Here is a 24,575-nt window from a genome sequence, read left to right as displayed (position 1 = left end):
GCTAATAGAGCACCAAACTCACCAGACGTTGCTGAGAGAATTTCTCCTCTGCCTGGAGAAATCCTCCCCCACAGCCATTTCTCTGCCCACGGACAGCGTGGAAATTGTCAAGATTCTATTTATACACAGATTTATTCAAAATGGCTGGCGGCAACCAGGGAGGAGTTGGGTGCAAGGAATTCATCGAGGTGAACCCTTGCACTAAGAACGCCCCTGTGGCTTTGGTCACCCTCAACGGAAAAATCTCCCCTAGACCCCTCCTGTAACACCTTTGAGATGAGCCGCCGCAGCGCCCCGGAACATTTGCAGCCACTGCCCTGCCCTCGCCTCCATCGCCAGTGCTAATGCCTGAGAGCTGCCTTTGCACTGGGACGGAGCAGCGGACAAGCCGGCTTGGAGCCTCCTCGCAGCAGCACCAGAGGATTGCCTCCACTCCCCAGCTCAAGCCGGCGAAGCTGTTTGCAACTCGGGGACGTCCATCCAGCATGTTCCAGTGTAGCCCCCATCGGCGTTGTGGAGCAGGAAGAACTGCCGGGAGCTGTGGCGAGAGAGCTGTGGCTAATAAAAACTAGCAGGGATGGAACAGTTGGCTGGGCCAAGAAAGTGATAAATGCCTCCTTGCGAGAGGGAGTGGTCCCTAGCTGTCTGAAAGAGGCAGTGGTGGGACCACTTCTGAAAAAACCTTCCTTGGACCCAGAAAATTTCAGCAGCTACAGACCAGTAGCGAACGTTCCATTCCTGGGCAAGATCCTGGAACGTGTGGTTGCTGGCCAGCTCCAGGCGCTATTGGATGAAACCGATTATCTAGATCCATTTCAGTCGGGTTTTAGGCCTGGTTTTGGCACTGAGACGGCCTTGGTCGCCCTGTTTGATGACCTATGTCGGGAGAGAGACAGAGGGAGTGTAACTCTGTTGATTCTCCTTGATCTCTCAGCAGCTTTTGATACCATCGACCATGGTATCCTTCTGGAGAGGCTTGCGGAGTTGGGAGTTGGAGGTACTGCTTGGCAGTGGTTCCACTCCTACTTGGCGGGCCGTCTCCAGAAGGTAGTGCTTGGGGAACATTGCTCGACACCGTGGCCTCTCCAATATGGGGTCCCGCAGGGGTCGGTTTTGTCTCCTATGCTTTTCAACATCTACATGAAGCCGTTGGGTGCAGTCATCAGGAGTTTTGGAGTGCATTGTCATCAGTATGCTGATGACACGCAGCTCTACTTCTCCTTTTCATCCTCGTCAGGTGAGGCAGTCAATGTGCTGAACCGTTGCCTGGCCGCGACAATGGACTGGATGAGAGCTAACAAACTGAGGCTCAATCCTGACAAGACTGAGATGCTGTTGGTGGATGGTTTCTCTGATCAGATGGTGGATATATACCCTGTCCTGGATGGGGTTACACTCCCCCTAAAGGAGCAGGTTCGTAGTCTGGGAGTCTTCTTAGACTCTTCCCTCTCACTTGAGGCTCAAGTAGCCTCTGTGGCTCGGAATGCATTCTACCAACTTCGACTGGTAGCCCAGCTACGTCCCTATCTGAGTAAGGAGGACCTTACATCAGTAGTACATGCTCTGGTAACCTCGCGTTTGGACTACTGCAATGCGCTCTACGTAGGGCTACCTTTGAAGACAGCTCGGAAGCTACAGCTAGTGCAAAATGTGGTGGCCAGATTGTTAACAAGGACCAAGCGGTCTGAGCACATAACACCTATTCTGGCTTGCCTGCACTGGTTGCCAATATGCTTCCGGGCCAGATTCAAAGTGTTGGTATTAACCTATAAAGCCTTATATGGCGCAGGACCACGATACCTGTCGGAACGCCTCTCCCGATATGAACCGACCCGTACACTACGGTCTACTACGAAGGCCCTCCTCCGGGTTCCGACTCATAGGGAGGCCCGGAGGGTGGAGACAAGATCTAGGGCCTTCTCAGTGGTGGCCCCCGAATTGTGGAATAGTCTCCCCGAGGAGGTGTGCTTGGCGCCGACATTGTTATCCTTTCGGCGCCAAGTTAAAACCTTCCTCTTCTCTGAGGCATTTTAATTTAGTCACTTAGTTTTAAATGTGCTGTAACTGTTCTTAGATTGTTTTATTTTATATGCTTTGTTGTATTATATTGTGTGATTTTATTGTATTTTGTTGTTCACCGCCCAGAGAGCTATTGCTAGTCGGGCGGTATAAAAATCTAATAAATAAATAAATAAATAAATAAACGCAAGTTTCGAGAACTGCCGCCACAACTTCCCGAGCCAGGAGCCCCCCCACACACACACGGCAGCAGCCGCCACAGACAAAAGATCTAGGGTCCGGCCTCGCAAAGATGGCGCTTTCCAGAGAGTTAGAAAGAAGAACTACATGCTGCCGGCTATACTGGCCCCCAGTCCGTACATCGTCGCCGCCCACTACTAACACCATTACCGATTCTATTTTGTTCTATTTTGTTTAGATTTGTAAGGTCCTGATGTTTTTGTATGTTCTGTTTTGTACGTCACCCAGAGTGGCTTGACAACCAGCCAGATGGGCGACCAATAAATCCAATAAAGAATAACAAATAATAAAATAGTCATGTATTTTGCTTAGCAACAATGGGAGGTTTCCATTTTCCTGTTGTCAGAGATGTTCCAAAACAGGAACATCCAGTTCTGGTCTCCACACTTCAAGAAGGATGCAGACAAACTGGAATGTGTTCAGAGGAGGGCAACAAAGATGATCAGGGGACTGGAAACAAAGCCCTGTGAGGAGAGACTGAAAGAACTGGGCATGTTTAGCCTGGAGAAGAGAAGACTGAGGGGAGATATTTTAGCACCCTTCAAGTACATGAAAGGTTGTCACATAGAGGAGAGCCAGGATCTCTTCTCGATCATCCCAGACTGCAGGACACGGAATAATGGGTTCAAGTTGCAGGAAGCCAGATTTCGACTAGACATCAGGAAAAACTTCCTAACTGTTAGAGCCATACGACAATGGAACCAATTACCTAGAGAGATCGTGGGCTCTCCGACACCAGAGACCTTTAAGAGGCAGCTGGACAGCCATCTGTTGGGAATGCTTTGATTTGGATTCCTGCATTGAGCAGGGGGTTGGACTCGATGGCCTTATAGGCCCCTTCCAACTCTCCTATTCTATGATTCTAGGACATGGACCCAAATATTCTGCATTTTAATCCTCTAATACCTTTCTTTGTGAAGGGTGAAACAGCTCCTTTTAAATTCTCTGGGGAGTTCCACTCAAATCAACACCTCCCTGAGGAAATCTGAGAGGTTAAAGGATTAACTAGGTCAGGACGAAGAAAGCAGCAGGCAGGCATGGGGAAGGTGATTTTCTAACTTTGGTCACAATGGTAAATGCAGAAGAAACTATCTCATTTAGTAGTGGGGGAGAAATTCAGCCCAGTTTGCATTTTAATGTGAACCTTCCTAATTTGTCCTTCCTGAAACACACCTGTCCTTCAAAATTCTCCGAATTTTGTTGATGCAATTTTCCAATAAAAAATGCATACAACAATGTGTATATTAGGGGGAAGTGTGCATACAAATCAATATATTAGTGAAAATAAGGGAGGTGGTGGGCTCTGCAACCCTGGAGGCCTTCAAGAGGCAGCTGGACAGCCACCTATCGGGTATGTTTTAAGTTGGATTCCTGTACTGAGCAGGACTCAATGGCCTCATAGGCCACTCCCAACTCTACTATTCTATGATTTTATGATATACAAAAATGCACTGTGTTAGGAGATTCCTTTGGAAAGCCTGTCAGCAGGACCTGAGTGCAAGAGCACTCTCCTTACTTGTGATTCACAGCAACTGGTATTTAAAGGCAAATGTTGGAGTGAACTTTGAAATCCATTTACCGAGGAGTTTAATCACCTATCTTTTAGATCTCTTTGACTTCTACATGAGCTTGAGCAGAACCAGATATGAATTAGCAAACAATTCAGACTATTGATTTTGGGATGCTCACAATATCTAGGCTCAGATAGGAGCTCAGAGAGCGCATCTGAGGAGTGTTCATATGATACATTCAACAACTGTCCAATATGTGTACACTAGTTGAGCTGTACAAATCAACAAGTGTAGACTGTTTTACACAAATGCTTGTGCGTGTGCAGAGCGACAGCTTGAACCTGCGTTCAGTGTGATGTCTGAACAAGCTTAACGTTTCCCTCAAAGGAAAGGTCAATCGTGGGTGCCCAAATTCTTCTCTGGCTTGAATTAAAATCTGAACCAGAGAAAAAATTCCAGTTCACCTATCACCCATCCATCCACTTGGTGCCCAAACCCTTTCCCCTCCCAATTATAAAGTAGTTATGCGATGAACCTGCTGTGAGCTGACAGTTTGGTGACATTTTGTCACTCTGAACAGGTTTTGTGATGTTACTTCTACTTTTGTGAACAGGTTGATCTGATACATGTCAATATTGAGTCCTGGACAGCATGGCAAGAACCACAAATTAACCAGTCACAATTTGGTGTATGTTGGACCATTCTCAAGAATGCTTCCTTGTGGCTGGAAATTGGAACATGAGCATCCTATCAGCATGAAAAAAAAACCCTGGGCGATAGGTCCCCACCTTTTTTAATGCAGATCTTGATAATATGCATTCATGCTAGTCCTTTGAATTTCTTCTCCATTGTAAGAATGATTCATTAAACTAATTACTTGAACATACAAAGGAACATGCAAGGGAGGAAGCAGATGGGAAGAACCCAAACATCTGCCCTGGACCAATCATTTCTTTTTGGAAGTAAACCCTTACTGCTGAAAGAGCTGCTGGATACAACCTTGTGCAACAGAATGGCTGTGCAACCACAGAGTTAGAAGGAAGCTCTAGGACAGAAGAGGAGAACATGGCTAGGATGTGCCCTTGAGTTCTGATGATGATTCTTCTTTGCCTGTGTGTGTGTGTGTGTGTGTGTGTGTGTGTGTGTGTGTGTGTGTGTAAACAAGCCTACTATGGAAAGGTAAAGTTTACATTCCTAGCCCCTCCCACTTTTGCCTCTGCCCCTGCCCACTACTGGCATGTGGCCCCTGGGAGGTTGCTCAGAAGGGAATGTGGCCCTCAAACTGAGAAAGGTTCCCCACCCATGCTTCTACATGCATTTAAAAAGAGGTAACCAACCACTGCGCTATGGTCTATGTGTTGGAAGTGGGGCAAGAGCAACTCCTGTTTTGTTCTTTTGTTTATGTTCCAGAAGGGAGATAGAGTTCGGGTCCTCCAGATGGAAAGGCTTGACTACCTTTACCTGTGATGTTCTGACTGACTTCCTTCCGTCGTTAGACTGATATGCTTAGGGAAGCTTATCTGCCCCTCCTCCTTCCGCCCTTCTCTCTCTTCTCTTCTTCGACTGTCCGAGAGAGAGGAGACACCTTTGTCTCTGCTCTCTCTCTCTTAAGCCATGAGGGCAATACCCAAATCTGGGCATTGCGCCTCCAACTTAATTAGTTGGAACTAGATATGCCTTTCCTATCTGCTATGTATTTCTATAAATAAAGTAGCTTTTCTTATTTTTCTAAGTCTTAAGTCTCAGTGATTTTAATGCAGGGTAAAAGCCTGCTTTCTTAGGTAAACACACACACTGGCACACACGCATCTCAGACCATTGACAATCTCTGCTAATATTTATACACATTTACATAACACCATGGTGCCTCTAGATGCACCTTTAAACTGTACTCACCCTGTATTCTTTCTTTCTTTTTACATTTATATCCCACCTTTCTTCCAAAGAGCTCACAATGGTGTACATGGTTCTCTGCTTCCCCACTTTATCCTCAAAACAACCCTGTGAGGTAGGCTAGGCTGAGAGACTGTGACTCGCCCAAGATCACCCAGTGAGCTTCATGGCCAAGTGGGGATTTGAACCCTGGTCTCCCAGGTCCCAGTCCAACACACTAACCACTGGCCTAAATATTGAGGAAATGGGAGGGGCATCTCGAGAAGCTTACTATGTTTTAAAGATAGACTCGGTAACCAGTACTACTTTTAACACAATGTACACTCTGGCAGAACAATCCCACCAAAGTAAGTCAAGACAGATTGCTCAGGTCTGCCATTTGGATTCAGCATCTGGAACCTCCGCCACAGTGGACCAATTGGATGATCAATCCATGCTGTAGTGATATTTATATGTAACATAATGAATATGCACTAGGATGTTTAAACTTTTGCAGGAGAACACCACTTTCTGTTGCTATACTGAGCCGTGAAACCGCTTCCGTTCCCAATCATTAGAAAATAAACAAACTCTGAATCCTAAATTGCAAGCTCACAGTGCTTGAAAAGATCAACCACAGCCATGTGAACATCCCAACACCACACCAGGCCATGCTTTCTTCCACTGATACATAGGGAGATCCCCTATGCTGAGTTACACCATTAAGGGGAAGGGATGAAAGTGGTGGTTTTACATGCAGGATGTGCCAGGTTCAGCCCCGAGCATCTCTGGGTAGGCCTGGGAATGTCCCCTTCCAGAAACCCTGGAGAACAACTGCCAACCAGTGTAGATAGTATTGGACTAGATGGACCAATGGTCTGATGTGGTATAAGGCAGTGTCCTATGTTCTTATAATAATCTTGTTCAGTATTACTGTATCTACACTGAGTGGCATCAGCTGTCCAGGGTTTCAGACAGGAGTCTTTTCCCAATCTCACCTGGGAGATCCTGGAAACTGAACCAAGGGCATCTTGCAAAAGACTCTACCACAGTGTTACAACCCTTCCCCTGAACTTCTCTCAAGACGGATTCAGACAGAAAATGAATGGGGGGGGGAATGTAATTTCAGCCACACACATCAAAATCAGAGCCTTATTGTGGTTTCCACACTGTAGAATTCAATATAAATTTGGGCACTTTTTGAGATTCATCTATTTGAGCATCAGTTGATGCTCAACACCGAATGCATTGATAATTGATAAGATTCTCCCCCCTTTTCAGCTCTAGGTTTGAACAAGGGATCCTCACCCCATCCAAGACATAGGAAGCGTTTACGGATGATACGCTTCCGCAGCCGGCCTGTCACTGCCATGTAGGATTGCCAGGCTTCTGTCAGCACCCAACAGAAGGAGGAGAGGAAGAAAAAGTGCAGGAAGGCTGCCACCAAGGTGCATATCACCTGGAAAGGAAGGGGGAAAGGGACACGTGTAAGAAGAAAGGAGAAAAGGAAAAACAAAGAGATGGACTGTAGAGATATAGGTACAGCATATGCCACAAGAACCCCTTTGGCCGAGTCCACTGGAGACTGCTGGCTCCAATGTCAGTGGGGCAGTGAGTCCGCTCCGGGTTTAGTCTGACTTTTCCAAGATGCTGAAAACACCTTGGACACCTTGAAAGTTCGGACCAAAACCCAGAGCGGATTCACTGCACCACTGACATTGGAGCCGCCAGTCTCCATCGGCTGAATCCCTTCCTGAATCTTGGATTCTAATCTTGGAGAGTGCCAATGAACCTTAAGTCCCCAGTGTTCACCCATCTACTTCCCTGCCTGTGAAAACAGGCAGGCAGGCATGAACACACACACACACCTATCTTAGTGAGCTTGGAAAGTGCAGGAAAAGGAGGCACAAGAGAAGTGTTTTTTCTGTGGCGATGCCCCTCATGTTGAACTCCCTGCCTCAAGAGGTTAGGTTGAAAATGGAAATGGACTTCCTTCAAGTCAATCCTGATTTATGGCTACCCTATGAATAGGGTTTTCATGGTAAGTGGTATTCAGAGGGGGTTTCCCATTGCCTCCCTCTGAGGCTAGTCCTCCCCAGCTGGCTAGGGCCTGCTCAGCTTGCCACAGCTGCACAAGCCAGCCCCTTCCTTGTCTGCAACTGCCAGCTGGGGGGCAACTGGGCTCCTTGGGACCCTGCAGCTTGCCCACGACTGCACAGGTGGCAGGGCACGTCACCCCTGAGCCACTCACTGTGGGGATGATCTTTAGCTGGCCCTTGACACCCAGGAGACATGAGCGGGTATTCTCACAGACTCTGGACTGCCAGCCAGACTCTCCTCCCCACTGTGCTATACATGTGTTTGTTTTTAGATTTGTAAGCCGTTTTGAGTAACTCCTTTGTGGAGTTGAAATGAGGGGTATAACTTCTAAAAATAATACAAAGAAAGAAACTGGCAGCCAGAAAGTTTAGTGCTGCTGGAGGGAGGTGCTAGCCAAGTCATTAAGAGCTGAGCCAAACCTCAGAGGACATTTGGCTCAGTTTGAAATTGCTGAGGGATTTCTGAACCAATGAGTCTGAATTATGAATGCTCCCTTTTTGCACTTTGCTGCTGACACTGTTTAGGTCTGCCTGGAGGCTGCCAGCTGGCTATCCTTGCATTGAGATATGAAACTGAAACCTATCTGAAGTAAGTCTCTCTTCAGATTTCCCAAACAGTAATGGTGAAAGGAAGATCCTGCTGTGTACCTCCTTCCCTGTAGAGGAATGAAAGAGGGACAATGAATAGTCTTTCAGTCCCCTGTTCCATTTGCTAAAATGGGACACTAGGCTCTGGCATTGGGGATAGGGAAGAAGAAGGCATCCTTGTCCACTGTGTCCTATAGTCATCACATGCAGCAGTGTTTCCATTCCACTGCAGTTTGTCCTCCACCATAGAATCATAGAATAGTAGAGTTGGAACGGGCCTATAAAGCCATCAAGTCCAACCCCCTGCTCAATGCAGGAATCCAAAACAAAGCAAACCAAAACCTACATGATTTGTCTTGCTATCTGCTGGGGCAAAATTATGCAATTTACATAATTTATGTAATTAATTATTTAAATTACATTGTCATTACATCATTCCACTCCATTCATTTCAATGCAAAGGAAATGCAATGCAAATGGGGAAAAATGTAATCAATTATGTATTTGTCTGCGGGCTGAAAGCAGAAATAACACCACTGAATGCCGACTGTATTCACTGGGTTGATTTCCATTCCGGACATGGAACGAATAAGCAAACATTGGAAATTTCCATTCCTGTTTGTTTTCATGAGAATTTTCTAACATCCCAAATTGGGAAGGGCACTTTTAGAGACGTGTACTTGCTTCAAGTCAAGTCAAAGGGAACGCAGTCCACAAATGAGCTCCTGCTGGGAGGAAGGGTGGGATATAAATCAAATAATAAATAAATAAATAATAAATGGATCCCCATCTATAAGACACTGAACATGGAATATTTGGCTTTAAAATTATTTAATCTCATGGGTATATAAATACTAAACCAGCTTCAATCCAAGCATTCTGGCTTAGGTTCAGGCTGCAGCTGTAATTACCTCCTTGGGATTCTAACCCATCAAGACTCTTTCCCTTCTGCCTTCAGAAGTGAACCCCTCCTTTTTTTGTCCTTTGAAGCAGGCGGCAATGCTTGGCCAAGCGTGATTTAATAATCAAAAAGCTTGCCAAGCTACTACTGAGAGCAACGATGGCAGGGCCCTTTTTCCTTTTGTCTAATGTGACTGGCAGCAAAAATATGCATATTTTTATGTATTGCTTTCATCTTCAAAGGGGCTCATAAATTCAGAGAGGGATGCAATTCACCAGGGGTCCATACAGGTGGAAAGTGTGTGTGTGTGTGTCTGTCTGTCTGTTGGGAAGGTGAGGGAGGAGAACCCATCAAGACACAGAGAACTGGAAGTTAGAACAAAAAGACCCACGTTGCTAGTTGCTAAAGAGGACACTGCACCAATCAGAAGTTTTAAATAATAAGTGCCACCCCCACAAAATTCATGGGGGCAGCAGAAGATGCAAGAGGAAGGAATGGGGAGGACTATTTTCATTCCTTCTGCTCCCTTCCAAGTATTTCTGTCTTATATATAGAAGAATTTCCATACCAAATTCCACATGTGAAAATGGAAAGAATAATTTCCTGGATCCCCTTAAATGTTGTCTTTAAAACTACATACGCTGTTTTCTCCAATTTAATGCCACTTTTCCCAAATCAAGAATTGTTATAAATCTGATTTTATTGATGAAGAACTGCTAGCATGGAAATAGCTGGTCCCAACTTTGTCCTCCTCCCTTGCATTAGTCCACTTGGCACCAAAGCACCGGAAGTGGCTTCATGCCTTCCTCCCGGCCCCTGGCACAAAAGCGCTCCCGCCTGGACCCCTTGCAGAGCCAGACAGTAAGGAGCGGGATTCTCTTAAACAGAGCGTACTGACAAGGATCCCAGGTTGAAGGTGAACAGAGGTGTCTCATAGGAGAGGACTAGGACAAGGCAAGCCAGATAGTCAAGACTAGTGGTAAGTCAAATCCGGTCGTCTACCCCTGGTAGGTACTGCCAGATCCAGATCTGTTTACATCCCAAAAAGCAGGAGCAAGACAAAGACAGTCCCACAGTCCAGTCAGGGCCAGCATTGCCAAAGCCCAACCACGGCAGGAGGGCACAGCAAAAGACACAGTCTGTCAGTACCCTGGACAGCTCACTGCGCCCAGAGGTGGCTAGGACTCGCTTGCAGAGAGCTATTCCCTCAGCCATATGCTGAAGCCTTCTGAGGCTTTCTGATGGATGGACAGTTTGAACCTCCTCTTAGCCCCACCTCCTCTGAGGAGCCATCTGTCCTTCTGAAGGGCCATTGCCCTCTTACTGCCCATTCTTTAAACCCTGGCTCCTACGGTGTCGATGAATTGAAGGGGTATTCTCTGAGCCACAGGAGTTAAACAAGGCCACATCCTCTGGCCTGGATGATCTATGAGCAAGGGGGTGATGGCTTCCCAGGTGATGCCTCTTCCTCAGATGCTGTCCCTAAGCTTGTTGGAGGATCGTGGCCAGAAAACATGGCACCAAGGATAGTTGACACCATCATCATTATCTTGCTTGTGAATGTCCTGGACAAACCAGCAATCTGGACCACTTTTGATAGATAGGATGCTGAGCTACATTCAGTGCTGAATAATCACCATCAGCTCCAGTCCTGCAATGGTCACTCGCACACAAGCCCCAAAACTGCATCAAGTGAAGGATTGCTTTGCTAGATTAGCCCAAGCTCCATCTAGTCCAGCATCCAGTTTCCAACCATGACCCTAGGAAACATACAAGTAGGGCACGATGACCTTTCCTCATTTTGTTTGTCCCCAACAGCTAGTGTTCAAAGGTATACTGCTTCCGCACATGGAGGTTTGATTTAGCTCTAACGGCTAATAGGCACTGGTAGACCTCTTCTCTAGGAATTTCTCCCAAAGATTTTTGAAAAGCCATCAGAACTAGTGTTCCTTGCCACAACATTTGGAATAGACTCCCTCATATTTACCTACCTACCTAGGTAATGAGTGTGGGTTAGGATTTCTTAATCATGGTCAGCAACTGGCTTCAGGCCTGGTGTATAAAAAAGGTGTTATGGAAGAGCAGAACATTTATGAAGTGGAACATTCTCCTGCCTCCCTTTGGTCAATCTGTCCTTTTGAATTTATAAAAAAATACACTGAACCTAAAAAATTAGTCCTGTTCTCGCAGGAGAGTGCCAGGGGGCAGCTAACTCTAGGGAGATATTCAAAAAGCATCGCATCTGAAGATTTTTTTTAAAAAATGATTATTATTCTTAAAAGCTGCAAGGACATTTCCCAGATTCTCAAAGGCAGAGACTGATAAATGTGAAATTTGCCATTTAGTGGTACTTTCAGAGAATGAAATAATTTAGCAGAAGGAAAGCCAAAGTTATACCTCCCTGGAAATTTGAGTTCAGCTATAACATCTAACAAAAAGCCAGACAAGTTCCTACCTTATTCCGGGTCTGCGTTTGCCCAATCAGGATGAGAGCATTGGAAGATATGATGGAGAGACAGAAGTTGATAAGGATGACAGAACGTTCTGAGCGGATGTACCTGCAGAAGGGCAAGAAACAGGGAACCGGAAGAAGAAAGACTTAGAGATTTGCAACTTATCACAACCTGGGTCGTTAGGATGGATGAATCCATTAATTTCGCTTTCTCTCAGTTTCTTAACTTCAGTTCTCCACCTTTCCATGACAGTTTGCAGTTAAAAAAAAGTCCTCATGAAACTTCATTCACATTTTACTGCAATTTTCTCCTAATATACACACTTTTGTAGGAACTTTTGCCTACTATAACACATTTTTGTATGCTATTTTCCCTAGTATATGCATTTGTAGTGCACACTTTATCCTAATATATGCATTTTTGTATATGCATCACTTGGCTGGAGAAAAGAACTGCACTGCAAAATTCAGAGACGTACAAATGTCAAAAGACTGCTGTGTATTGTTTTAGAATGTGCACATTAGGTAGGTTCACCTTTAAATGTGAACAGAATAGAATTTCTCCTTCATCACCAGCTGCGACCCCCATGGAACCAGTAGCTTCCAGACCTAAATCAAGGTGAACACTTAGGTGCTTACTTAGAGCCCTAAATGACTTAGGCCCCAATTATCTGACGGAGCACCTCCTTCCCTACAGGCCCACCCAGACATTAAGGTTGGCAAAGGTGGCTCTTTTAGTAGCTTGGCTGCCCTCAGAAGCAATGGAGATGGCAGCTCAGGTGAGAAAGGCTTTGTGTGATGGTGGCTCTCCAAATGCAGAACTCCCACCCTGTAAAGGTGCATCAAGCATCCTCACTGTCTTTTGTGTTGTTTGCTGAAGATGCATCTCTTTACCCAGGCCTTTGGAAGTTAAGATTTGTGTGATTTGTTTTGTGGGATCACCTCTGTTGCTTGATGAACATTCTTTGCTTTGATTTTCAGTTGTGCTTCTGGATTTTAATATTCTATGATTATGTGGTTGTAACCCATCACTTTATGGCAGAGGGCAGGCAAGCTCCCTTAAATAAATAAATAAATATGAGGGAGTGAAACAGCATGCCAGCAATGCCTGCTCAATGTTCATGTCCCTCTTCCTCAGAAAGCAAATTGGTGGTGGCAGAATTACCATGACCATGTGAGGTGAGGCCATGGATCCCCACTTGCCTAATGAGGACCAGGGCCTTAGATTATCATGACCTCTCAGGGAAGCCATCATATGCTACCAGATGTGGCTTTCTGCAAGGCTGCTGGTATGGATTTTTTTCCTTCCAAGTCCACTTTCTATTCAACTTTGTTCAATTTACTTTCCACTGGGAAGTGGGGGGGGGAGAGGAGTCATCAGCAGTCTGAGGCACAAACACTTGCACAAGGTAGCCAGAGGGTTAAGGACGGGAATACACGTCTGGGTGTGCATCCCACTGAAAACCGTGGGCAACGCCTGCATCTGAACAGCACACACTCCTGATTTATGCCCCCAATTCCTAAAAGCAAAAGGATATCTGAGACGCTCTGACATTTCTGTGGGTATTTGAGGCCAAAGGACGGAAATAAAGGCAGAGGTTTCTTATGTCCCTGTTCTCTCTCCTCATTCTAAGGCTGGCTTTTGAGAAGCACGATGCACTTTAATTAATGGATTGATTGATTAAAAGACTTTTGAGAACGGCTTCTCACACAAGAATCAAAGCTGGTGAATAAGAATAAAATTATGGTTGCAGCGGTCATTAAAAGGTTTCTGACCAGTACACAAATAGGCACAAAGGAAGCTGCCATATATCAAGTCAGGCCATTGGTCCATGTAGCTCAGTACTGTCTACACTGACTGGCAGCCGCTGTCCAGGGTTTCAAGCAGGAGACATTTCCAGCCCTATTTGGCAGTGGCAGGAATTGGATCTGCGGCATTCTGAATGCAGTGTAGATGCTCTGTTACTGAGCTATGGCCCGTCCCCAATCTGAATCCCTTGCTGATCTCTCTAAATGATAGCAAAAATCCACCCTATCATGTAATATAAGTTTCTGTACATTGACCTTTATCCTTTGGCCTGCAAACTCACTGCTACAGTGCACCTTAGCTCAAAGCATGACACACTTCTCCACAAACACCTCATTCATTGTGGAATCTTAGAATCTGGATGATCTGCACCTATCCTTTCACGATCTTTGGATACGGAAGACCTTACCTTGTTTCAAGGCATGATGCTAGATCATTTTCAGCTCCTCTCAAGCCCTACAATTCTGTTTATTCCGTCCTACTGGCAGCTGGCACACCCCAAGCCAAGTCCAGCTCAAGGAAAGCTGCCAGCTGGTCTACCAACTCAAGAAAACCGTTCCTCCTATCAGAGCTTGGAAAAGTTACTTTTTTGAACTACAACTCCCATCAGCCCCAGCCAGCACTGGGCTGATGGGAGTTGTAGTTCAAAAAAGTAACTTTTCCAAGCTCTGCTCCTACTGACTTGAGTTGGCAGCTGCTGCTGACACCACTACAAAAGTACAGCCAGCTTAATTTTAGGAGGACTTCAAGGAGGAGAAGGTGGCTGGGGTGGGGTGGAGAGAGAATGGAAACCATGTGGATAGTTGCAAGGCAGCTACTTCTGTGGCACTTTGTGTGGACATAAGAAGCAGCCCAGCATATCTTCTTCCTCCTAATGCAATGTAATATAATATCTTGAAATGCATTATAACAACTTTACAGAGGTGTTTATAGTTGAACTTCACTGAAGTGAGAATTGACCAGATAAAGTGATGCTGTGGGTGTAAGAAGTGTGTGATTGTTGAGTGATTGGGGGTTGTGTGGCCAGTAGCGTAGTCGTAAATTCAGAAGTGCAGAGTCTCTTAATGATAGCCACAGGCACACACCCCATTTTTTGATGCTGGGTTGAGAATGAGATCCTTGTTAATGCCTTCTCTCACAGTAACAGACATCTCTAGGAGCCAATCAGCATGAAAGGGGGGGGGAGTGCTGGCTACTGAGAAGAGTCTTCTCAGTGGCTGACACCTCCTTTCACTCAGATCGGCTCCAATCAGCAGGAAAGGACAAGGAAACATGTTAGAAGACTCTTCCCAATGGCAAATACACCCCCCTTTCATGCTGATTGGCTTGTAGGACGCTGGAAACAGGGACCCTGCTGGAACCTTGCTCGAATAAAGTAAGGGGTCTAAGACCACCCCGAGACCCAGGACAACTACGCCCCTGTGTGCATCTTTACATTAGTTTTATGGAGTGTGAATGGGATTTTGGTGATTGTGGGTTGTACCCAGTGCTCTCTGAGCATAGTGCTACCGGTGCAACAAGACTTCCATTTCCTCTTCTCCACTGGACCCAACTCTCCAATCTGCCTGAATTCATTTTGTGGGTGTTTCCAGAGGGTTGGAGAGGACAGGAGAGGAAGCAGAAGCTCCGATGGTCACATGGAAGTCCATTGCACCGCACAGGATACAGCCCTGTGGGGTTCGGGGTATTATCTTTTGGTAAATACTTATGCCATTTTCTAGATTACATGTACAGTAGGGCCCCGCTTACCGGCGCTCCGCTTTCCGGTGTTCCGTTAATGCGGCAGCTTTCAATTAGGGGAAATTCCCCGTTTTAAAGCCAGTTTTGCGCTTTTGTGCCATTTTGCGGCATTTTTGCGGCATTTTCGTGCAACGTGCCCCATTATCCTCAATCGGTTCCACTTTATGGCGATTTCTGCTTTATGGTGGCACTCCGGAATGGAACCTGCCGTATAAGCGGGGCCCGCCTGTACTGCAATTAAGTTGGTTTTATGTTTCATGTAACTGTTGCTTTTGTGATTCTGTTCACTTTATTTTTGTACATAGTCTGATATGTTTATTGTTCCTTTATTATGTTAATTAAAACATGGAATTCTTCATAATAATAATTAGTAGTAGTAGCAGCAGTATTATTATCATTAGTAGTAGTGGTGGTGGTGTTTATTTTTGAATATGGAATCTGTATTGTATTTTTCTACTGATTCTTTTTTGTTGATATATATAAACCGTTTAGAGATTTCTGCTGAAATATGAAGCAATGCATAAATTATCTGGATCAATAAATACATTTCAGTGAGTCAGACCATTGGTCCATCTAGCTCAGTATTGTCTACACTGACTGGCAGTGACTCTCTGTTGAACCCAGGACCCTCTGCATGCAAAACACATGCTCTTCCACATGGTACCCCCTAGTGAAACCCCCTCTTTCATTATTAACCCTTGTATTATTATCCATCTAAAATCCCTGCTTTGATTTGGGGATTTTATTTATTTATTTATTTATTAAATTTTTATACCGCCCGACTAGCATAGCTCTCTGGGCGGTGAACAACAAATCAGTACAATATACAATAAAATCCAATAAAACATACAGCGAAGTACAGAGAATAAAAGATCTAAAAAAATTACAGCACATTTTAAATTAAATTAAGTTAAATTAAAAGCCCTAGAAAAGAGGAAGGTTTTAATCTGGCGCCGAAAAGACAGCAGCGTCGACGCCAGGCGCACCTCATCAGGGAGACTATTCCACAGTTCGGAGGCCACCACAGAGAAGGCCCTAGTTCTTGTTACCACCCTCCGAGCTTCTCTGTGGGTCGGAGCTCGGAGGAGGGCCTTCGATGTAGAACGCAGTGTACAGGCAGGCTTGGCACCGGATAAACATCCCAGGAAAAACATCCCAGTTCTAGACTCAACCATTTATGGCCCCTCCATAAGAACATAAGAAGAGCCTGCTGGATCAGGCCAGTGGCCCATCTAGTCCAGCATCCTGTTCTCACAGTGGCCTACCAGGTGCCTGGGGGAAGCCCACAAGCAGGACCCGAGTGCAAGAACACTCTCCCCTCCTGAGGCTTCCGGCAACTGGTTTTCAGAAGCATGCTGCCTCTGACTAGGGTGGCAGAGCACAGCCATCATGGCTAGTAGCCATTGATAGCCCTGTCCTCCATGAATTTGTCTAATCTTCTTTTAAAGCCGTCCAAGCTGGTGGCCATTACTGCATCTTATGGGAGCAAATTCCATAGTTTAACTATGCATTGAGTAAAGAAGTACTTCCTTTTGTCTGTCCTGAATCTTCCAACATTCAGCTTCTTTGAATGTCCACGAGTTCTAGTATTATGAGAGAGGGAGAAGAACTTTTCTCTATCCACTTTCTCAATGCCATGCATAATTTTATACACTTCTATCATGTCTCCTCTGACCCGCCTTTTCTCTAAACTAAAAAGCCCCAAATGCTGCAACCTTTCCTCGTAAGGGAGTCGCTCCATCCCCTTGATCATTCTGGTTGCCCTCTTCTGAACCTTTTCCAACTCTATCATATCCTTTTTGAGATGAGGCGACCAGAACTGTACACAGTATTCCAAATGCGGCCGCACCATAGATTTATACAACGGCATGATGATATCGGCTGTTTTATTTTCAATACCTTTCCTAATTATCGCTAGCATGGAATTTGCCTTTTTCACAGCTGCCGCACACTGGGTTGACATTTTCATCGTGCTGTCCACTACAACCCCTAGGTCTCTCTCCTGGTCGGTCACTGCCAGTTCAGACCCCATGAGCGTATATGTGAAATTAAGATTTTTTGCTCCAATATGCATAATTTTACACTTGTTTATATTGAATTGCATTTGCCATTTTTCTGCCCATTCACTCAGTTTGGAGATATCTTTTTGGAGCTCTTCGCAATCCCTTTTTGTTTTAACAACCCTGAACAATTTAGTGTCGTCAGCAAACTTGGCCACTTCACTGCTCACTCCTAATTCTAGGTCATTAATGAACAAGTTGAAAAGTACAGGTCCCAATACCGATCCTTGAGGGACTCCACTTTCTACAGCCCTCCATTGGGAGAACTGTCCGTTTATTCCTACTCTCTGCTTTCTGCTTCTTAACCAATTCCTTATCCACAAGAGGACCTCTCCTCTTATTCCATGACTGCTAAGCTTCCTCAGAAGTCTTTGGTGAGGTACCTTGTCAAACGCTTTTTGAAAGTCTAAGTACACTATGTCCACTGGATCACCTCTATCTATATGCTTGTTGACACTCTCAAAGAATTCTAATAGGTTACTGAGACGACTTTCCCTTGCAGAAGCCATGCTGGCTCTGCTTCAGCAAGGCTTGTTCTTCTATGTGCTTAGTTAATCTAGCTTTAATCATACTTTCTACCCATTTTCCAGGGACAGAAGTTAAGCTAACTGGCCTGTAATTTCCGGGATCCCCTCTGGATCCCTTTTTGAAGATTGGCGTTACATTTGCCACTTTCCAGTCCTCAGGCACGGAGGAGGACCCGAGGGACAAGTTACATATTTTAGTTAGCAGATCAGCAATTTCACATTTGAGTTCTTTGAGAACTCTTGGGTGGATGCCATCCGGGCCCGGTGATTTGTCAGTTTTTATATTGTCCATTAAGCCTAGAACGTCCTCTCTCGTTACCACTATTTGTCTCAGTTCCTCAGAATCCCTTCCTGCAAATGTTAGTTCAGGTTCAGGGATCTGCCCTATATCTTCCACTGTGAAGACAGATGCAAAGAATTCATTTAGCTTCTCTGCAATCTCCTTATCGTTCTTTAGTACACCTTTGACTCCCTTATCATCCAAGGGTCCCATCGCCTCCCTAGATGGTCTCCTGCTTTGAATGTATTTATAGAATTTTTTGTTGTTGGTTTTTATGTTCTTAGCAATGTGCTCCTCAAATTCTTTTTTAGCATCCCTTATTGTCTTCTTGCATTTCTTTTGCCAGAGTTTGTGTTCTTTTTTATTTTCTTCATTCGGACAAGACTTCCATTTTCTGAAGGAAGACTTTTTGCCTCTAAGAGCTCCCTTGACTTTGCTCGTTAACCATGCTGGCATCTTCTTGGCCCTGGCGGTACCTTTTCTGATCTGCGGTATGCACTCCAGTTGAGCTTCTAATATAGTGTTTTTAAACAACTTCCAAGCATTTTTGAGTGATGTGACCCTCTGGACTTTGTTTTTCAGCTTTCTTTTTACCAATCCCCTCATTTTTGTGAAGTTTCCTCTTTTGAAGTCAAATGTGACCGTGTTGGATTTTCTTGGCAATTGGCCATTTACATGTATGTTTAATTTCATAGCACTGTGGTCACTGCTCCCAATCGGTTCAACAACACTTACATCTCGCACCAGGTCCCGGTCCCCACTGAGGATTAAGTCCAGGGTTGCCGTCCCTCTGGTCGGTTCCATGACCAACTGGTCTAGGGAATAGTCATTTAGAATATCTAGAAACTTTGCTTCTTTGTCATGACTGGAACACATATGCGGCCAGTCTATGTCCGGGTAGTTGAAGTCACCCATTACTACCACATTTCCTAGTTTGGATGCTTCCTCAATTTCATATCTCATCTCAAGGTCTCCCTGAGCATTTTGATCAGGGGGACGATAGATCGTTCCCAGTATTAAGTCCCTCCTGGGGCATGGTATCACCACCCACAACGATTCTGTGGAGGAGTCTGCCTCTTTTGGGGTTTCGAGCTTGCTGGATTCAATGCCTTCTTTCACGTATAGAGCGACTCCGCCACCAATACGTCCTTCCCTGTCCTTCCGATATAGTTTATATCCAGGGATAACCGTATCCCACTGGTTTTCTCCATTCCACCAGGTCTCGGTTATGCTCACTATATCAATGCTCTCCTCTAAGACCAAGCACTCCAGTTCTCCCATCTTGGTTCGGAGGCTCCTAGCATTAGCGTACAGGCACTTGTAAGCAGTGTCTCTCTTCAAGTGTCTTTGGCACTTGTGGTTTGGCCTGTGGTAATTTTGCTCTTCTGAATTTATATCCTGTGCCCCTGCTCTCACAATGCCTACTTCTAGGCCTACCCCTTTTAAAATTTCATCATTTCTTTGGTTTTTATCCCAGGGGGGAGGTTTATTCCGAACCGGACCTTTCTCAGCTCCTGTCGGGTTTCCCCCCTCAGTCAGTTTAAAAGCTGCTCTGCTACCTTTTTAATTTTAAGTGCCAGCAGTCTGGTTCCATTCTGGTTCAAGTGGAGCCCGTCCCTTTTGTACAGGCCCAGCTTGTCCCAAAATGTTCCCCAGTGCCTAACAAATCTAAACCTTTCCACCCGACACCATCGTCTCATCCACGCATTGAGACTGCAAAGGTGGGCCTGTCTGGCTGGTCCTGCGCGTGGAACCGGTAGCATTTCAGAGAAAGCCACCTTGGAGGTCCTGGCTTTCAGCATCCTACCTAGCAACCTAAATTTTGCTTCCAGGACCTCACGGCTGCATTTCCCCATGTCGTTGGTGCCAACGTGCACCACGACCACTGACTCCTCCCCAGCACTGTCTACCAAACTATTTAAACGACGGGCGATATCCGCAACCTTCGGACCAGGCAGGCAAAACACCTTGTGGTCTACATGCCCATCACACACTCCACTGTCTATGTTCCTAATGATCGAATCACCCACTACAAGGATCCCTCCACCCCCTGGAGATATATCCTCGGCACGAGAGGATAGCTGCTCATCCCCCAAGGAATGGGTCCCTTCTAAGGGATCGTTTCCCTCTTCCTCAGCTGGATGCTCTCCTTCCCCGAGACCATCTTTCTCCATGATAGCAGGAGAGCTATCATCGCTGGAGTGGGACACAGCTATAACGTCCCTGAAGGCCTCCTCCACACACCTCTCTGCCTCTCTCAGCTTTTCCAGGTATGCCACCTTGGCCTCAAGGAAATGAAGTCGTTCCCGGAGAGCCAGGAGCTCATTGCACCGAGAGCACACCCACGACTGCTGTCCAACAGGCAGATAGTCGTACATGCTGCAGGCTGTGCAAAACACTGGAAAGCCCCCACACGCCTGCTGGCTTCTTACCTGCATAGTTTTGTTTGAGGTTTATTACGTCAATAGGTTGGAGACTGTGGTTTAGTTGAGGTCAGGGAACAGACAGGCAGAGTGGGGGAGCCCTGGCCTCCTCGCCCTGCTGCCAAACTCGCTCTGCTGCTTAACTCGCCTTGACGCTTTGTCAGCTGGGGCTCCCTCTAGCTCGTGGACATCATATTTACATCATATTTACTGTGCATTCATTATGATTTGTGCTTGTGATGATATCAGAGCGGCATTCGTGATCCTGCTTTCAAAGCTGTGCCTGCAAACATTCTGGGGCAGACATGCTGCTTCATTTCCAATCAGTGCATGTCCTGTAGCTTCCTGCTAAAATCTGATCATACTGCAAAGTTCTGGCTTATCCCCCACCCCTCGCTTCACACACACACTTTCACTGTGGTATAGCACAGAAGCGTCCCTCCGGACAGCAATAATGCAACAACCAAGGAAGAGGAATAACTAATAAAGCCGAATTATGTGTAGATTAAATCGACCACTAAAGCACAATTGTTGCGTCAATGACAAGTTGCACCCACCAAAAACAAAGTTTCTATATTTTGCCAGCAACTTTCTGTATCTTGCGCTGCCAAAAGTAGTTCAAGGTTCTGGTTTTGGTTTTCAAAGCCCTCTACAGCTCGGGACCAGGATACCTGAAAGATCGTCTTACTTCTTATATACCCAGTCGATCACTGCGCTCTGCAGGTGAGGGCCTCCTGCAGATACCATCTTATCAGGAGGTTCGTTCTGCACAACATAGGAAACGGACCTTTAGTGTGGCGGCACCTACTCTTTAGAATTCCCTCCCCTTAAATATTAGACAGGCGCCATCTCTGTTATCTTTTCGGCGCCTACTGAAGGCCTTCCTCTTTCAACAAGCCTTTTAAGTAGAGACCTTATACCAGTCCGTGTCTGTGTTGGAACTGGTTTTTAAGATGTTTTTAAATTTTTTTAAAAAAGATGCTTTTAAAGCTGTTTTTGTTTTAATATATTTTAAAGTCTGTTTTTATGATGCTTTAGAGTGCTCTTGATGTTTTTGTTTGCCACCGTGGGCTCCTACTGGGAGGAAGGGCGGGATGTAAATAAAATAAAATAAAATGTTCTTAAAGTTGTTTTGTTTTAATGTATTTTAAAGTCTGTTTTTATGATGTTTTGATGTGTTTTTAGCACTTTTGTTTGCTGCCCTGGGCTCCTGCTGGAAGGAAGGGTGGGACAGAAATCAAATAATAAATAAATAAATAAAATTAAAATTAAATAAATAATAAAACTACACACTATCCACATTGGACTATAAAAACAGGAAGGGTGTATAGCTGAATGTAGATGTTGGCATGTTGTTGTTGTTTAATCACATTCCACATATATATCTCAAGGCAATGTATACAATAAAAACAGGTAAAAACAGCACAGAAAAGTTTAAAAAGTGAAAGAATTGAAAACGAAAGCAGACACTCGTGGCAGAAACCTAATCATCCAGCTGGAAAAGTTTGTGGGTTCAAGACAGCTGGTGGGTTATGACTGGCTTTCTGGGTCACACATCTTTTAGGTCCGTTCAGTCTGAAACAATTATCCTACCTAGAAGTGTAAGGGACACACACACACACACACACACACACACACAGGGGGGGAACATGGGCTTTTAGAAGTCTCTCTGCTAATTGTCACTACTGGAGGCACGCCTGAAGTCCCTTACATCTGGGCATAGATCAATCAGTAGAAATGGGGTCAGTGGGTTAAGCCTCCTCCTGGCAGTAAGCCTAGAAGAGGCTGCAAAGTGGCAAAGACTACAAAACCTCGAATTATTAAAATGTGAGACTGGAGCTCAGCGAGCCAGCAGCCAGTTGCAATTGCAAAGGCACTGACAGATATGGGCAGCCCTGTAACATTCCCCCCCCCTCCAAGTCTGATCCAGAAGTCCTCAGACGTATCTGCTCAGGGACTAAAGGGGAGAGGAACTGACACCCCCACTGACACCCGCAGGCTCACTTTGTTTTGTTACTGCTTGTTCCATGGCATAAGAACATAGGAGGTTGCCATCAGACCATTGTTCTTTCTAGGTCACACTTACACTTGTCTACACTGGCTGGCAGTGTTTCAGACAGGGGACATTCCCAGGCCTACCTGGAGATGCTGCAGACTGAACCTGGAACCTTCTGCGTGCAAAGCTCTGCCACTAAGCTACCACACTTCCCAATGGTAAGAATGCTTTGCTCAGCAGTAAGAGCAATGGTGCTTGCCTCGACGTCTGATGGGTACCATATTTTCCCCTCTGTGATTCTTTCTTGCATAACAGCAGCGGTAAGAGAAGATCTGCCGGAGTTGCTGGTGAGACCCCCACTTTCACCTCCCAGACTTGACAAAACATCCTCACAATTTTGCAAATACAGCAGCAGAAGTTGGAGGCCATTCCAACTCAGCCACAGAAACCTTTTGTACTGTCCTCTTGAGTGTATATGTGGGGGCAACCCCAAATCCGTCTCTGGGTAATGTGTGAAATGAACGTAAGAACGTAAGAAGACCCCATTAGCTGGATTAGGCCAAGAGCCCATATAGTCCAGCATCCTGTTCTTACAGTGGCCTACCAGACGACGCGATTGGAAGCCCACAAGCAGAACTTCCCCACTTCTGATTCCCAGCAACCGGTATTAAGAGTCATACTCCCTCCTCCAAGGGATGAATGATTCTGGGTCCACAATATTCTTCCCCACTGATAGCCGTATCTCTATGCCATTTCTGTAAGAACATTAAAAACAACCCTGCTGGATCAGGCCAAAGGCCATCAGGGGTCATCAAGATGCCTCTGGGAAGCACAAAAGCAGGACCTGAGCAGAACAGTTCTCTCACTGCCTGAGATTCCCAGCATACTGCCTCCAACAATGGAGGCAGAACATTGTATCACGCTGGTAGCTATGGATAGCCTTCTCCTCCATGAATTTGTCTAATCAAGCCATCCCAAGTTGGGGGTTATCAATAAATGAATAAAGTTGTGAACTCATGACAAGTGAAAAATAATTAAAGCAACCCTTTTTTGCAACCCTCCACTTAAACTCCCAGCACTGTGTTTTGGTAAACAACCAGAATAGGGCAACTGTTGGCAAATTACCCACATGGGACCTAAAATCTGGATTAAAGAAACAGGTTTTCCCATTGCGACGGACTTCCAAAGTTCACACATGTCCGTCCATCCTACCTCCAATCCACTGTTTTGCATTCACACAAGTTTGTGTTCATCTAGTACAGTAGGGCCCCACTTTACGGCGTTCCACTTTACAGCGCTTCGTTCATACGGTGGTTTCCAATTAGGGAAAGGCCCCGCTCTTACAGTGCTTGTTCCGCTAATACGGCGGGTTTTTTCCATCGCGCACTATTTTGACACCATTTTGACGTCATTTTCGTGCGACACAGCCCATTATAGTCTATGGGGCCCCGCTTTACGGCAATTTCCACTTTACGGCAGGGGCCTGGTCCCTAACCCACCGTATTAGCGGGGCCCTCCTGTATCTCTGTTTCCTTGTGGCCCCACCCCAAAATTTACATGTTAACTCCCTCCTCAATATCACTAATGGAGAAGGGGAGGGTTTTTTTGTTCAATTTGGGAGAGGGGGTGCAATTGACAGGAAAAAACTTTTTTTCTGTCAGTTTCATTTCCTTCACACATATTTAGAGTAAAACCCCTTTTTGGTTAGGAATGAATGAAATACAATTGTTATAGTGGCCACTGTGCGTGCTTGCATGTGGGGGTGTGGGGGTGTGTAACCTATGCAAGGTTCAAGCAGATAGAAGAATCAAGCTTTCCTTTGCTTTTCTTCTTTTCTGGAAAACCTTCTAGTAAGTCATGCAGAATTATTGTTGTTAAAGACGCACCGTCTGCAACCGGATTGCAGATTTGACTCTGTTCATGGGAACAGGTTCAGCTACAAGCAAAGTCCAGATGCAGAAGCCTACCACCGCCTTTGTTTGCAAGCAGAGGGGACTTGACAAAGTGGATGGATGCAAGGAAGCCGAGTTCCACAAGTCAGCCTACAGATTGCTGGATGA

The 24,575-nt window shown here is 45.5% G+C and overlaps 1 protein-coding gene across 1 annotated transcript in view; it reads right to left on the bottom strand.

Moving 5' to 3' along the window:
* The window catches only part of ADGRB1 (adhesion G protein-coupled receptor B1), a 132,906-nt gene that overhangs the window by 68,249 nt on the left and 40,082 nt on the right, over positions 1-24,575 (bottom strand). The window contains exons 3-4 of the mRNA XM_061608037.1: positions 11,686-11,788; positions 6,951-7,101 (exon numbers count right to left, since the gene is read on the bottom strand). Of these exons, the coding sequence (XP_061464021.1) occupies positions 6,951-7,101; positions 11,686-11,788 (254 nt within the window). The remainder of the gene's footprint in view (positions 1-6,950; positions 7,102-11,685; positions 11,789-24,575) is intronic.

This window comes from Rhineura floridana, chromosome 1, assembly GCF_030035675.1.
Source record: "Rhineura floridana isolate rRhiFlo1 chromosome 1, rRhiFlo1.hap2, whole genome shotgun sequence".
Lineage (NCBI taxonomy): Eukaryota > Metazoa > Chordata > Lepidosauria > Squamata > Rhineuridae > Rhineura > Rhineura floridana.
The sequence above is the reverse complement of the archived record's forward strand: the minus strand, read 5'-3'. Positions and strand labels throughout refer to the sequence as shown.